This window comes from Pinus tabuliformis, chromosome J (assembly GCF_031772625.1).
Source record: "Pinus tabuliformis cultivar Carrire ecotype Pingquan chromosome J, CPIR1, whole genome shotgun sequence".
NCBI lineage: Eukaryota > Viridiplantae > Streptophyta > Pinopsida > Pinales > Pinaceae > Pinus > Pinus tabuliformis.
In genome coordinates, this window is record NC_142295.1 from 918,016,069 (window position 1) to 918,032,430 (window position 16,362).

At 33.5% G+C, this 16,362-nt stretch overlaps 1 protein-coding gene across 1 annotated transcript; it reads right to left on the bottom strand.

The window, feature by feature from the left end:
- Positions 1-1,388: 1,388 nt before the first annotated feature.
- Positions 1,389-2,930, bottom strand: LOC149229748 (pathogenesis-related thaumatin-like protein 3.3). Its single transcript, XM_089378723.1, has 2 exons — positions 2,747-2,930; positions 1,389-2,216 (listed from the first exon to the last, which is right to left on the bottom strand). Exons 1-2 carry the CDS (start codon positions 2,826-2,828, stop codon positions 1,594-1,596), a joined length of 705 nt encoding a protein of 234 aa, XP_089234849.1. The 5' UTR covers positions 2,829-2,930; the 3' UTR covers positions 1,389-1,593.
- Positions 2,931-16,362: the final 13,432 nt, after the last annotated feature.

Genomic DNA, 16,362 nt, shown 5'->3' on the forward strand with positions numbered 1-16,362 from the left:
TAGATAGACATAAGGGATATGATTTTTTGTGCTAAGGTTGGAGCGATCCCATGCTACTATGAAGAACCTATAAAAAAAAGGGTAAGAGCTATTAATAGACAAATAATTTATATTAATAAATTCACTAAATATTTATCCATATAGGTTAATGAACATTAGTCCAAACATTCTTCTTGGCCATTATTTTATGCACAAGCATATTTCATTTACTCAAGGAAAGAATATTGTTGTAGACATTTTTACTAAATTACCTACTAAGAATACATACCAAATTAAAAATTGCAAATATCACTAGCTAGATTGATAACTGGAGAAGTTAGTTAACAAAATCATGAAAGTAAGAAAGGTGGTCAGAAATGTACATGCAAAGTATGTGCTAGATCCAATCATGCAAAAACTAAAAGAAATGTATAGGTAAATTCCTTAATGCTTTTTAGTTAAGAGAATAATATTTGGTGGATTTTCTATATATAAGATTTTAAATGAGTCCCACATAAAGTAAATACTATTCCAATGTGTGTAAAATAATAGGCTTATTGCATAGAAGAAATACAAGATGAGAGTAATATTTTGTAGATTTTCTATATATCAGATTTTAAAGGAGTATCACATAAAGTAGCTATTATTCCAATGTCTCTAAAAGAATAGGCTTATTGCAGAGAAGAAACACAAGATCTAAAAGAAGAAGTTAATTGAGAAAAGTAGAAGCTCATGGCCAAGGCTAATTATAAATTTCAAAAAAATACATAAAACATTATTGCCATTAAATATCCAATGTTTTGGTTATAACTTTTTCTTTTCAAATCCAAATGAAGTGATTGAAATTACTTATTCAAAAAAGCAAGGAAAGTATTGTAACTAAATTTACTAAATTTTGACAAGTAAGAATAGAGAAACTAATTGTGTAGTTCCTCATTGCCAATACCAATATCATGCTTAAGAATGCTCCATCTAAATTCCACAAATGGATTAATGATATTTTCAATGATTAAAACTCATTGTTTTATAAATAGAGGATCAAAATATCTAAAAGAACATAGAGAACATTTAGAAATATTTGGAAACTTGGTACCAGCATTTTTGGGTATATTTTAAGAATTTTTTTTACTAGAGAAATAGCCATATTCATTACCAGTGTAGTATATACCATCTATCTCAAAAAATAAAGTTCGGCTATCTGGTAGCAAGAAAATGTGTCGGCCTTGTGTGTAAACGTGAAAATTTAAGGATTTACATGGTATTATATTGGTGTGATAGCTTTTGGTTTAAGTTCCGAATAAACAAATTGAATTGCTGGGAAAACCATAGAAAGCCAATTCAAGCGCGAGTTCTAAGAGTGCACCACTCATATAAGAATCTTTAAGATCATTCAATCAATCTCAACAGTATCGCTTTCAATTCTCTTTCATATTGCATAAAAGTAAGTGTGTAAATACAATTAGGGCATTCTTATTATGAAATATGATACTACGGTGAGTTGACTTTATTTAGCGATGTTTATTGGGATATCATGATGTTGTAATCAGCACCACCAACCTTGGCATACAGGGACTTGCCTTTATTTAGTCATATATTTAGTGGGATATGATGGTGTTAACCGCAGAAGACGACGTTGTAATTACCACCAGAAGGGCAGGTGAAGGTGCTACTGGCATCGTCTTTGGCATAGCTGTAAGCCTGTGGGCATTGCTGCTTGAAGAATTTCGAATAGTTTGTGGGAGAGCAGTTGTTCAGGTAGGCTCCCGTGCAGCAGTATTGAGGGGTATTGAAAGCAGCACAAGCACTTTTGCACCCGTCAGTTACTTTTAACTGCGAAGGGCAGATGGCATTTATGTTGCTAGTGCATCCAATTTTCTTGCAATTGGAGTTGGAAGGAGTTGCAGAAAGAGGGATGTTGAAACCATCCACCAAAGAGATGTCATAGAAATCTTGATTCTGGTACTGATTGAGTGCATACTCAAAAAGAGTTGCAGGGACACTTCCATAGCCTTGACAATTGAGCAACCCGCCGCAGTCACCAGTGTTGCACCTGCCATGCCCGCTCGCGTCGAAGGAGCATCCGGTACGACCCCAAATTCTGGCTTGTTTTGTTCCTGCGGCAACGTTAAAAGTCCATGTTTGGCCCTGTGCCAGTGCTTTGCCGCCACCGGGACTTGCAGCTGCCCAGACTGTGTATGGGCACTGGTTCTTCACTGTGAATTGTGCCCCTTCGGCAACTGCAGTTCACCAAGCAATATTTACTACTTTTTCTTGAACTTAACTAGATTGTATATTCCGAAATTTGATGGACAAAACTAGATTGTATATATCGGAATCAAATACATATTTATGGCAAATATATATAGCAGCTATGGTCAAATATATATGCTATATGCAGTTAAATTTAACTAGATTATATATTTTGGAATATTATAGATAAGAGTGGACCAATTTAATTGTTATCTGTCAATAAAATATCAAAGAATTACCAAACTTTACCATCTAGATAAACATTACAAACATGGATTAACATGATCAATCCTTTACCTCCATCAAATACCAAAATATTCAGTAAACAATAAGCTATTCATATACTATCTAAACAAGTTATTCATACTACCTAAATAGTTGAGAATTTATACTGAACAGTCTATCCTTTGCACATGAAATAATGAACAATGCATTTTTGCCACCCGAAGCAGGCACAAATTATTAACCTTTCTTCTAGAGTTTGAGTGGTTAGAGAGAGCAGCATCTTTCAGCTTACCTTGCAGATAAACATTGATGGCGAATAATGTCAGTGTCACTGAGATCCAAATGGAACCTGATAAACTGTTTCTCCCCACCATTGTAATGGCCTCGCAACAACTCAAAGACGACTGACGACTCCAATTCAATGAAACAATGGAACCTGATAAACGCTTGAGGTGAGGTGAGGTGAGGATGTTCGGATGTTATCTATATATAGCCTTCCCTAACTATCCAGGAGCACGAACCATGTGTTAAAAAGTCGTTTATCTTTATCCTTTCTTTGTGGAAAGTATAGCGAGGCCTGGCGTAGAATATAAGCCATGCCACTAAAAAATGAAACGTGTATGGCAGGCAGCAAGATTGCAGGTCCATTCGGTGATAAGGAACAGCGGAGAGTTGGAATTTGAAAGCGAAACAACCCATCAAATTCCAACTGGGCGGTGGCAACCACCAACAGGGTCGCAACTAGCGCCGCCGCACTCTGGACTTTTGATGCCGTCCCAGGTCAGGCATTCAAACAGGGACTGGACTTTTGATGCCGTCCCAGGTCAGGCATTCAAACAGGGACTGGTCTTGTTTCCGAATATCCGGAATTTGTCCCGTGGAATTCACTAAAATCTTCCTCCATTTTTCGCATAAGTCATCACACATCCCATCGCAACTTCTCTTAATCTCAAAGAAAACAAATCAGCAGCATAGTCGCGCCGCCACACTCATGACTTTCCTGATGTTTCTGCGGTGCCGTGTCATGTCAGGGATTATATGTAGATTGGTGCGATATGGATTTCCCCACCCAACCTGCACTAAAATCATGCATTAGTCACCATGCATCACATCACATTTTCTGTACCCAGCCATAGTTTAATGGCATCGATTCGATACATTAAAATAATTGGCCAGTATAAAATTTATTATTGCAAAAATTCCGGAGTATACATCTTATAAAGAGTAGTATATTGTTTTTTTTTTTTTTTTTTTTTTTTAAAATGAAATGACTTTTTTATTTTGTTTATTTATTTTCAATATTAATTATTTGTCTCCATTTAAAATGATTTACAAATAAAATGATCTACAAATAGTGAAAGATAAAACACTTTAAATATATTATTTTTAAAAATTGAAAAAAATATATAAGTAAAATCTAACTAGTATAAATTTATCTTAATTATGGATCTAGCAAGAATTGAGAGAAATTCAATCTAATGTAAGATAATGCAAAACTTTAAAAAAAAATGCATCTCCAATGTATATATCAACAACTTGAAAATTCTTAGATACATGGAATAAAATAGCTTAAACATGCAATTCCAACAAATATTTTCTTCATTCGAAATTAACATTTAATAAAATGATCAAAATGTAAAATAATGATACTTGAAATGCTCTAACAACAATGAGTATAGATATATCTTAACCATGGATATAGCTGATCAGGGGCTCATGTCTCAAGTGTCGTAAAATGCTCAAAATTTAAAATGGTCAGAACTGGTTCAAACCTGAACAACCGGATAGAGCTCGTCTTCCTGATTCCAGTGCCGGAAACGGACGGTTCGAAAAACGGTCGCCCTATGAAAAAGTTATGGCAAAAAGAAGAATTTCTCAGTAACATTGAAATTTTGAATTTTTCAAAAAAAATTAAAAAAAGAATATTCCACAGAATAATATTCCATTTGAGCAGCCAATAGCAAGCTGCCAAGTGGCAGGCTCAGAGGCCACCACATGGCTCAGGATGACATCAGCAAGCATGTGCGCGTGCATATATTCAAAAGTTGGGTCAAGCGTGGTTTGAACCCACGACCTGCCGGAAGCTAACGCAACGTCTTACCACTATGCTACCAAGGCAGGGCCTGTTATGAGGGCGGCGGAAAAGCATTATGAAGTTTAAACTTCATTTGGGCGGAGCCTTAAGGGGGCCAGCTCCATACCACGTGACCTCACGCCCAAAACCGTGGGCCTAACCCTTAACCGTCGGCACAAAATCCGAGGTAAAACCGCCAACCGTTCATATGTATTTATTATAACTGCAGTCAAATTGGCGGAAATTTTGTCGGAGCGCCAAATTTGGGCGGACCCGCCATATTTGGCGGGCCTAACTCGCTCCAACTAAAGTTAACTGGAGTTTTTCAAGGGCAACTGGGAGTTGGGAGTAAATGGCCATAACTTTGGCTAGGAAAGGTGGTTTTGGACTTTTTTTTTTTTTTTTTTTTGGGTATTTTCGACCTTTTGAAGCCATCGGCACAGGTCTTACAGCCATCTGAGGTCATTTGCAGAGGTTTTGGAGCCATGGAAGTTCTAGGAGCCACTAGGGCCCAGTATTGGGAGAACTGTATAGGGTTGCAGGTATCCATTTGAGGTGAACCAGTAGTCAATCCTGAAGGATTCAAGTGTTCTGAATCCGTTTTTACCATCTATTCCACCTGTAGATACTTCTATTCAGCTGTATATTCAATTTGAGCATTTAATTACAACAAGGACAGGCCCATTTGGGAGCCTTAGACCCAGCAGACATAGCCCAGAAGGGGTGAACTGCTTCATCAACTTCTTTTGCATCTGTATTTGATTTATTTTGCAGAAAAAATTCGTTTTAGTGTGTTAAACAGTAAAAGGAAATAAATCTGGTATACCTAAATGGGTCATGAACAGCTGAAAATTTCATTTGTTTCTTTTTTGCAAGACATGGACATCTTTTAAACATGTATATTTCTGAATTGAATACCTTGCAAACCATTTACAAGTAGTTTCAAATTCAAATCACTAGCAAAAACTTAGAGGGATCAAATCTTTTGAGGTGCAAACCCTTTTTATAATACAAATCTTAAAAGAAAATGCACCTCCAAAGATTGCATCCCTCTAGTCTCTCCATTTATAAATTATAGTGTTTAATTCTTTTTATTTATTTATAAAAGAAAAAATCACATATATTAGTTACTATGAGTATTGTTAAAATGTTTAAAGGGTCTCATATATATATATATATATATATATATATATATATAGTTATATTGTATGTTAATTAATGGACCACACACATAAATTGTATAATAAATTTATTACTATGTTAAATTTTGATCCTGAAACCTTACATTACTATTAGTAATTTTTTATTAATCTTAATTGACTTTAAAAATATAATTAAATTTCGAATTTTTAATTTCTTTTTAAATTAAATATTATATATAAATATCACTTGACTTTCTAACTTACTTTACCATTCATTTTTATTCATTGGATTTGGTTGTATTAAATTAGCTTTTGAGAAAAGCATTAATGCTCATAATTTGGTTATACAGATGATTATATATTTTATTATAGCATATGGTTTTGTACTTTATTATAGCAGATGGATGGATTTGTATTTTATATGGAGATGGATTTGTATTTTATACTTATTTAATTTATTACTTTTTTTCCTATCTTTTTCTCGGAGCTCATTGTTTTTTACTTTATATTTATCCACTTTATGATTTTTTGTTTATTAAATTTTATTGGATGACATAGATTATTGTCAAGTGAAATTAACTATAACTTTTTTCTATTTATATTTTTCTTGACATTTTTGACAAACTTTCTTACGGCGTACACATTTCTTACCTTACACCTATACATTTCCCCTTCTCCCCTATATTAGGTTGTATAGCATATCTCGACAAAAATATAATTCTATATCAAACATTAAAATTCAAAAAAACAAATAAATTAGTTAGCATAATATTAAAATAGTCTATTTAAATATCCAATTCAAATATGAAAATATAAATAATATCAAATTTATTTATTTATTTCTTTTATTTCATAGAGAAATAGAAATATTTTATTTATAACTAACTACCATATCTCCTTTCTATCGAATTATAATATAACAACTAATAAAGTAAACACAATTATAGTCTCTCGATAACAATTTAATTTTTCAAATACTCTATATATAATATATACACATTATTATTATTATTATTATTATTATTATTATTATTTTGTTTGTCAAGTTGGTTGTGATCCTCTAGGTTTGACCTCTGGCTTGAGGAGTGGCGACCTAACGGCATCTAAGTTGTCAAAGTCACCCGGATCGCGCCCACCCTTACCTGACTCCTATTTGGATAAATGGTGGACATTGCAATAATTTAATATTGAGATTTTTCTATTAACATATTTTTAAATATATTTCAATATTATTTGCTTTTATATATTGAAATATTTTATTAATATTTTTTAAATGTTATATATTAATTTTATATTAAGGATAGAATTAATTACACATCCCCCTCTTATTATTGTTATAATGAATGATTTTTTTTTTACTTTCAATTACTTATTCTTTTTGCACATTGAAATATTTTATTATGATTGATATATACATGTTTGTGGTTAATATATACATATATGTTTATGGTTTTTATAAAGTTAATATTAAAATAAATTAGTTAATATGGATATTAAAATAGTCTATTATATATCCTAATAAATATAAATAATATCCTTTTCAATTGTTTTTTGTTTAATTACTTTAAAAGAATTTTAAAACTAGATATAAAATATTTTATATATTTTATTTATAACTTACAGTGTAACTAAGAGTGAGAGTAAAATATTTTTACCATATCTCCTTTGTATTGGGTCGTAATATTAACAGTTATTAAAGCAAGCACATTTAGAGTGGGACTACCTTGTATATTTTAAAGTAAAATTAACCAAATATGTATATTTATTTTTTATTTTGATTATATCTCACCTTAATTTCAATTTAAATAATATTTTATTTTTATTTTAAATGAGACACATGTCAATTCTAAGTTCGAGCACAGACAAAATTACACATTACTCTCATATTGAGTTGTAAAATGAGTCTCTAAATGAAGAAAACTCAAAACTAAAATGTAAAGTAAAAAATGAAATACTGAACAAAATTTCAAGTAATCTGCACATCTCAAAAATTTATATCTCAATCAATATTCTTTTGAGATCCAAATATATTCAAAAATGTGTAAATTAATGTTATTTATAGTGGATAAAAAATAAAACTTTTTAATTGAATTTCAAACCAATTATCATTGTTTTGCAGTAAATCATAATTCCTATAATGGTTATTGTACAACTTGCTAATGATTATAATCCAATAAAACCATGAAAATGTAAACATACATTTATTTATTTATTTTCATTTTTTTAAATATAAAGCTTAACCTTCTTTGTGATTTTTTAATAAAAAATGTTTAATGAGAAGCTTGCCCTTTTTAAACTAATTTTTTAAAAATAAAATTGTAAAGCTTCCTCACACATAATGCTCCGATGGGATGGATGTTTATATGGATCTATTTTACTCTGGCTGCTTGCTATAGAGGAGATTCATAAGTTGTTTGAGAGAGTCATGCCCGTTGCTGAGCCTCGTTGCTCAGAATCGCAACAGAGGGTTCGCAATTCGCCTTAGAACGAGACCACCGCCATTAATTTTGTAATGTATTAAAATTAATGTATTATAATGCGAACGGTTTAATCAATACTTTTGTAGGGCATAATGAGACATTGACGCTAATCCTTTTAATATCATCCTCAATCTAATTTAATATTTTGCGCATAATGCAATGGTTTGATTAAAACTATATATGTTACTTTTATTATATATAATTATAACTATAATGTCGATCTTTTATTGCATGTATACGCGTGCTTTGTTAAAAGTGAGTAAAATTATTTATAATGAGAAATGGAATGATAAGATATGTCTAGACAGCGGTAGCAGTCTATGTGGTGGAGAAAGAATGATAAGATTATTTAATATTTTCCAATGTATAACTAAAATTAACTTTATCAATAATCTGGTCGTCGTTAAATTTGTAATTGTATTTTACTATTTAACGACAAATCACTTCATCTAGTTCAAAAAAAAAAAAATGATTGACTATGTAACAAATTTGTAATGATATGTGCCCTGTCAAATTCCAACTGTGCGGTGGTCGGCAACCAGGTCACAAGTCGGGCCGCCGCACTCATGACTTTTGATATCCGGATTGTGTCCCGTGGAATTGACTAAAAGCTTCTTCCATTTTTCGCCAAGTCATCACACATCCCATCGCAATCTTAAAGAAAACAAATCACCAGCATAGTGGCGCCGCCTCGCTCATGACTTTCCTCGTGTTTCTGCGTCAGGTATTAAATGCAGATTGGTGCTATATGGATTTTTCCCACCCAACATGCACTAAAATTTTCTATTAGTCACCATGCATCCCATTGCCCATCACATTTTCTCTACCCAACCATGGTTTAATGCATCGTTACCGAATTCGATACAATAAAAAAAAATATTCCATTGTGTAAAATTTAATATGATAAAAAATTGGGAGTATACATCAGTAATATATTGTTATTTTTTTCTAAATTTTAAAAAATTGAAATGATTTTTTCTTCCACAACAAGAAGATACTTTGTTTATTTATTTCTCATATTAATTATTTGTGTCCATTTAAAATGATTTAGAAATAGTGTAAAATAAAAAATATTAAATTTATTAGTATTAAAAATTGAGAAAATATACAAATAAAATTTATATATATATATATATAAAATTTAATTTTTTGAATTATTGTTGTTTAAATTAATTTTAGAAATTTGTAAGAAAAAATTGGAGCTCTATTTTCTGAAATTTGCAAGTAAGAAAAAATTGGAGCTCTATTCAATAACCACCATTTTCTGAGCAATTTCTTAATAGCTTGAATTACTTATTGCTACTTATTGCTTATTGTAGTTTAAATTTATTTTAGAATTTGTAATTTATATTAATTTTAGAATTGTACCTCTAAGAGAAGAGAAGTATTGAGTGAAGCGATCGATCGGTGGATCGATGAAGTTGTGAAGATGAAGTTGTACAGGTCGATTGATGAAGCCCTACAAAGAACATTTTGCTTCTTCGAGATGCAAAACCCTCGTTTTCCTCTACCACTGGGGTGTGAAGCGGGCTATTGCAGTTGCGGTTGTTGTGAAGCAAGTTGTCGCAGTAGCGATAAGAAGGGGCAATGCCCAGTTCAATCGATAGTTGGATGTTCTCATTCAGAGCCATCTGTGAGCCATGTGTCTAAGCCCTACAACTTTGGCAGCCATGTGTTTAAAGACTACAAATTTGGCAACCATGTAACCGAAGATATGTTTTTAATTCCTAAGCATGAAATGTTATTCAAACTAATGTTAGTATTAGTTTAACACCTTCTTTAAACTTCAAAATGAAAAGTAAATGAAATGGACTATAATATATGGTTTAGCATCTCCGCCTTGGGAAGAGGCTAAATAAGAAGACGAAAAGATTTCATATATTGTTAGGTTAAATACTTTGGTTACTCGTCACAGTCATGAGAGTAAACAACTAAAAAAGCAGCTGAAATTACTGTCAAGCCTGCCATATTGATTACTATAGTCCATGCCATCTGCCAGATGGCAAGGACTAATAATATAACTTACTAAACTATTCATTCATTGGATTTGGTTATGTTAAAGTGGCTTTTTGAGAAAATCATTATCGCCCATAATTCGGTTATAACACATGGTTTTTTTTCGTTGGATTTGGTTGTATTAAAGAGGCTTTTGAGAAAATAATTATCGCCCATGATTTGGTTATAGCAGATGGTTTTATACTTTATATCCAAATAGATTTCTACTTTATATTTATCTAATTTATGAATTTTTGTCTATTAAATTTTCTTCGCCAAGATAGATCACTGTAAGTGAAATTATTTGACATTTTACACATTCGAGCTCACATTTTTTTTCTATATATATTTTTCTTACAAACTTTCTTACATTACACCTGCACATTTCTTACATTATGCCTACATATCTCCCCTATAATGGGTTGTATAGCGTCTCTCAGGGCAATAAGATAAGTATTTAACATGATAACCGACAACCATATCTCTTTTCTATTAGATTATAATATCAACAACCAATAAATAAAACACAATTAGAGTGGGACTACGTTATATAATATTTTTAAGAAAAACTAACCAAATATGTATATTTATTTTTTATTTTGATTATAACTGACATTATTTTTCAACTTAAAGAATATTTTAGTTTTATTTTAAAAATGACACGTGTCAACTCCAAGTTGGACAAAATTACACATCACCCTCATTATTGTTTTTTCTATTAATGTATTTTTAAATATATTTCAATATTACTTAATTTTATATATTGAAATATTTATTGTGGTTGATATATATATATATATATATATATATATATATTATGTCAGGCCAGGTAGTAACTCCTAAAAGCAAAATTGATTCATATATCATATTCCTTTAGGTTGGTCTTTATTATATACATGAGGGAGAGACTGTTCACTTCATCTCCCGATGACTGTTCATATTACTTATTATTTATTTACATTATATTCACCTAATCCCGATGATTAGGTGTCAACATTTCCCCACTTAATTTGAAGGGATGTTGGTGAGTCCAAGCATCATTCTGAATCGTTCAAGCTTTTCTCTTCCAAGTGCTTTGGTGAAGATGTCGGCAATTTTCTCATTAGTGGAACAATGACAGAGATGGATTTTTTTGGCCTCAACATGATGTCGAATTTGGTATTGATGTGCTTCGCTCGATCATGGAACTTTGGGTTCTTGGCCAACTTTATTGCAGAGGTATTGTCAATCATGAGTGGAGTTGATTATACTTGTTTTACTTGCAAATCTTCAAGAATTTTCCTGAGTCACATAATTTCTTTTGTTGCTTCAGCTGCTGCCACGTATTTTGCTTCTATTGTGGAATATGTTAGAACTGATTGTTTGCGTGATCTCTAGGATACAGCTCCTGATCCAAGACTCATAGCATATCCTGAAGTAGATACCCCAGTTTCTTTGTCTCCATCGAAGTCTGAATTAGAGTATCTAATCAAGCTGAAGTCGTCCACCTGTGTATACTTGATTCCAAAGTCTTGAGTTCCCTTCAAGTACCTTAGAACTCTTTTTGCAATAGACCAATGTCCCTCACAAGGCTTTTGCATAAACCTAGAGAGGATTCCAACAACAAACGGAATGTCTGGTCTGGTAGTAGTTAGGTAGTGAGACTTCCTACAAGTTGTCTATACTTTGTTGCATCCTCAAATTATTTTCCTTCAATAGATGTGAGCTTTAAGTTCTGTTCCATTGGAGTAGTAAGAGGATTACATTCTGTCATGCCAAACCTGTTCAACAGATCTCCAATGTATTTCTTTTGAGAAAGAAATATGAACTTCGAATGTTGGGTTACTTCAATACCAAGATAGTAATGAACATAGCCCAAATCAGTTATTTCAAAACTTTTCCCCAATTCCTTCTTTATGGATGCAATGTAGCTTTCATTGTTCCCTATCATCAAAAGATCATCTACATATACCACAAGATATACAACTGTTTTGCCAACTTTCTTGACAAATAAAGTTGCATCATCAAGATCATAATGTTTGAAATTGAGTTTCAGAAGATGCTCAGTTAGATTTTCATACCAGGCTCGCAGTGCTTGTTTGAGGCCATACAAGTACTTCACAAGTTTGCATACTTTATGTTCATGTCATTTCATAGCAAATCCTTCAGGCTGGGACATAAAAACATTCTCTTTTAGATCTCCATTCAAGAAGACAATTTTTACATCCATTTGATGGAGTTTCCAACTATTCTGAGCTGCTAGGGCAAAGTGTGTCCAGATGGTAGCCCATTTTGCTGTGGGGGTAAAAGTATCCTCATAATTGACCCCTTCCTTCTTTGCAAAACCTTTTGCCACAAGCCTAGCTTTGTGCTTGTCAAGTGAGCCATCAGCTTTATACTTGTTCTTGTAGACCCACTTGCAGCCAATTGGTTTGGTTCCTAATGGAGGATCAACCAGCTTCCAAGTGCCATTCTTTATGAGGGCATCATAATCCTTTTGCATCACTTCTTTCCATTCATCATGAGAAGCAGCTTCTTTGAAGGAAGTTGGTTCAAAATCTGTAGACAAGTTCAATTCACAATCATAAGAAACATCCATATCAACAGGTGAATTAGAGTCATCTACATCACCCCCATTTTGCTGGTTTGATTTTCTAGTTCCTGTCTTTCCAACCTCATCAGGATGAACACTTTCAAGTGTCTTTGTCAGCCACTTTGGGGGACCTTTCTCAGATGGTCCAGGCTGCTCCGCTAATTGAGTTGGGACTGAATCAAGGTTGAGTCTCCCAATTCTGTCAATCACATCACTTAAAGCATCATCCATTGTTGGAGTTTCATGCAGGGGAGAGTGTTCTTCAGAAGAAGATTCCACATGTTGATCTAGTATAGGAATCCCCCCTTCAAGATGTGGAATCTGATTATCAAATTCTTGAAATGATTTTGCTTTTGCGAATCTATCCAAGCAATCAAGTTGCCGCTCAACAACATTGTCAGTTTTTGATGATTCAAGAAAAATTACATCTCTAGATACAAAAAAAAATTATTTACTTCATCATAGAGACAGTATGCTTTGGAGGTGTTTGAATACCCCAGGAAGATACATTTATGACTTCTAGCACCAAGTTTGTTTCTATGTACCTTTGGTATCATGGCATAACAAGTGGAACCAAAGACCCTGATATGCTTTACCGAAGGAACATGTCCATACCACATTTCATATGGAGTCTTGTTTCTAATAGCATTAGATGGACATCTATTCTTTATATATGCAACACATAGAACAACATCAGCCCAAAACATTATCTTTACATTTTTGAAGAAGAGCATGGATCATACCATATTTAAGATTGTCCTATTCATTCTTTCAGCTACACCATTCTGTTGGGGATTATAAGGCACAGTTGTTTGATGTTTGATCCCATGTTGGTGAAGATAGTTTTCAAATTTATTTGATGTGTATTCTTTTCCATTATCAGTGCGAATAGACCCAATATGAGATTGTGCATCATTTTCAATCCATTTATGAAAGTTCTTGAATGTTTGAAAAGCATTAGATTTGTTCTTCAATAAATAAACCCAACACATTCTGGTGTAGTCATCAATAAATGTCATTATATATTTGTTTCCATTTGCAGAAGGAACAAGCATTGGACCACATAAATCTGAATGAATGAGTTCAAGCTTTCTATGTGCTCTTGAATGTGAATCATGAAAAGAATGTTTTCTATGCTTTCCTAGAATGCAAGCATCACATTTCTTAAGTTTCCTAGGAATTTTAGGAAAACCAGCAACACCATTTTTCTTCAACAAGCGGAGGTTATCATAGTTCAAATGTCCAAATCTAGCATGCCATAATAAACTTGATGGAAGTGTACCTTCTTTATAATGAGAATTGTATGAGAAATGTTGTGCACGAGCAGATGTTCCTTGCAGCTTGAGAAGCCTTTCTTCTTCTATTCCCCTCATGACAAGTGAGTGGTCAGATGCTTTTCTTACCTCAAGCTTGCCATCAAACATATGAATGGAGTGACCTTGCTGGTAGATGTGCACCAAGGACAACAAGTTTCTCTTGAGCTGTGGGAGATATAGAACATGATGCAGAAGAAAGTCTAGAAGACTAGGCAGTTTAAGCCTGATTGTGCCAAGCCCTGATGGCTTGATTTTTGATTGGTCTGCAAAGTATACTGCTCCATCAACATTGTCAGTAAATTCTTCAAAAAAATCTTTTCTATGAGTCATGTGGCAGGTTGCTCTTGAATCAAGCAACCAATCATTTTTCCAAGAAGCAAGTGAAGCATTAAATAAATCTTCATTTACTCCAATATTACATTGTGCCACAACATAGTGAGTGGATTCAGGTGCTTTACCTTTGTTTGTATCATCAGTTTTACCTTTCTGTTGGTTTCTTTGCTGCTCAATTTTGTCCCATGGTAACTTGCATGTAGAGGCATCATGTGATCCATTTCTTTTGCAATGTATGCAGTGCAAATCTACCTTTTCTCCTTGAGAGTGTCTGCCCCCCCTTCCTCTGAAATATCTTCCTCTTCCTCTTCGACCACCTCTTCCTCTGGAAGAATCTTGAGAAGGATTATTTTCTTTATGAGCAGGGCACACAGCCTCTTCAAAAGATTCAGGGGCTGTCTTCTTTCCAAAATCTTTCTCTCTTTCAGCAAACGTTTTCACAAGAGAGTCAAAGGTAATATCTTTGAGATTTCCATTTGCTTTCAATGACTCAAGATAATTGGAGTAAGTAGGATAAAATGCCTTGAGAAGAGCGATAAGAGGAATATCCAATTCAACCTTAGTGGATTTGATATCATGCATTATAGACTTTACTTCAGATGCAAGAGCAAGAGGATCATTATTTTATAGTTCAAGAGTGAAGAGTTTAATCATGAGTTGAACAACTTCAACTGCAGAATGTGAGTCATAGAGTTCTTTTAGCTTTTGTAAGGCTTCAAAAGCAATTGAAAATGGCGAAATATTGCGACTCACCTCTTCATTTACAGATGCTTCAATTAATGCATAAGCTTTGTTATTCTTGTTTTCCCAAATGACGAGCTCTTTGTCTGAGGTAGGTTGTTCTATCTCTTTGTCTCCATCTCCAACACACTCTCCTTTCCACAACTCATTGAAAATGAGCGCGTGTTTTATCGTCCAGGACCACTAAGGATAGTTCTCTTTGCCAGTGAGAACTATTCCCACGATGGATATGATTGAATGCATACTGTAACAAAAAACTTTTGCTGCAAAACTTTTACTCTTAATGGGAAAAAAATATAGTTCTGATATGACTGGACAACAAACCCAAATTGACAGCAAATTTCAATATCCAAGAGATATATATCGGGCTTTTTTTTTTTTTGGTAATACGCACTATTCAAAATATATATTGGTTTCTTTTTACATTGATCACCCAATGCAGCCCTTCAAAAAATTTTAAAATTACAAAGGAAAAAAGACAATGTATTAATGAACACTGCAACGTTTCCTAGCACTCCATTATCAAAGCAGTATTCCATCAAACTTTGTGGTCTCATTACATGCAATAATCAATCCTTCAACATTTCCTGGCAAGAGGAATTTGCTCAATTGACAATCAGTGGATACCCGTTCATCAAAACACTCTCATGCCACTGAACAACACCCATGACAGTCATTGTATTGCCTTCCTTGATGTGTCTGGAGTGAAACGTAAACAATCAAACCATCTGAAGGAGCAAGCTATGGCTCAAATTGATTCAGATTTTTGAGACTGAAACATATCAATAATATAACAAATACATCAAATAATGTCATTACTTCAGATGCCTCTGATAGCCATAGACCACATAGAAATTAACTGGAAGACGTAACATTATATGAAGCCCTTCAAAAATTTTAACACACAGCTGAATATCGAAATCAATTATTACGGATTGATTGTTGAAAGCACAATGGCAATGTTCTCATCGGGCTCCCCGAATAGAAGCGAATGCAACATACCCTCATAGATCTTTGATTCACGCACCAACAACTTTGATTCATGCACTAGAGTCTTTGATTCATGCACCAGCAAGTTTCACGCAGTAAACTTGGTCATGGAGACAATTCATGCACTCAATGCAGTAGTGCTCTCAACGTAGCAGTAGTAATGCTCTCAACGCAGCAGCGTGGAATGAGCAACGGTTCAGCAGTCCATCCTGACACATGGCAGAGATGGCCTTCAGTCCGCTCAGAATACAATTATGTAGTGGGC

Excerpts from the sequence above, each read along its gene's own strand:
- LOC149229748 (XM_089378723.1), bottom strand. The coding sequence starts at position 2,828 with ATGGTGGGGAGAAACAGTTTATCAGGTTCCATTTGGATCTCAGTGACA. Across the intron at positions 2,217-2,746 it reads CATCAATGTTTATCTGCAAG|TTGCCGAAGGGGCACAATTC; the intron begins GTAAGCTGAAAG and ends GGTGAACTGCAG.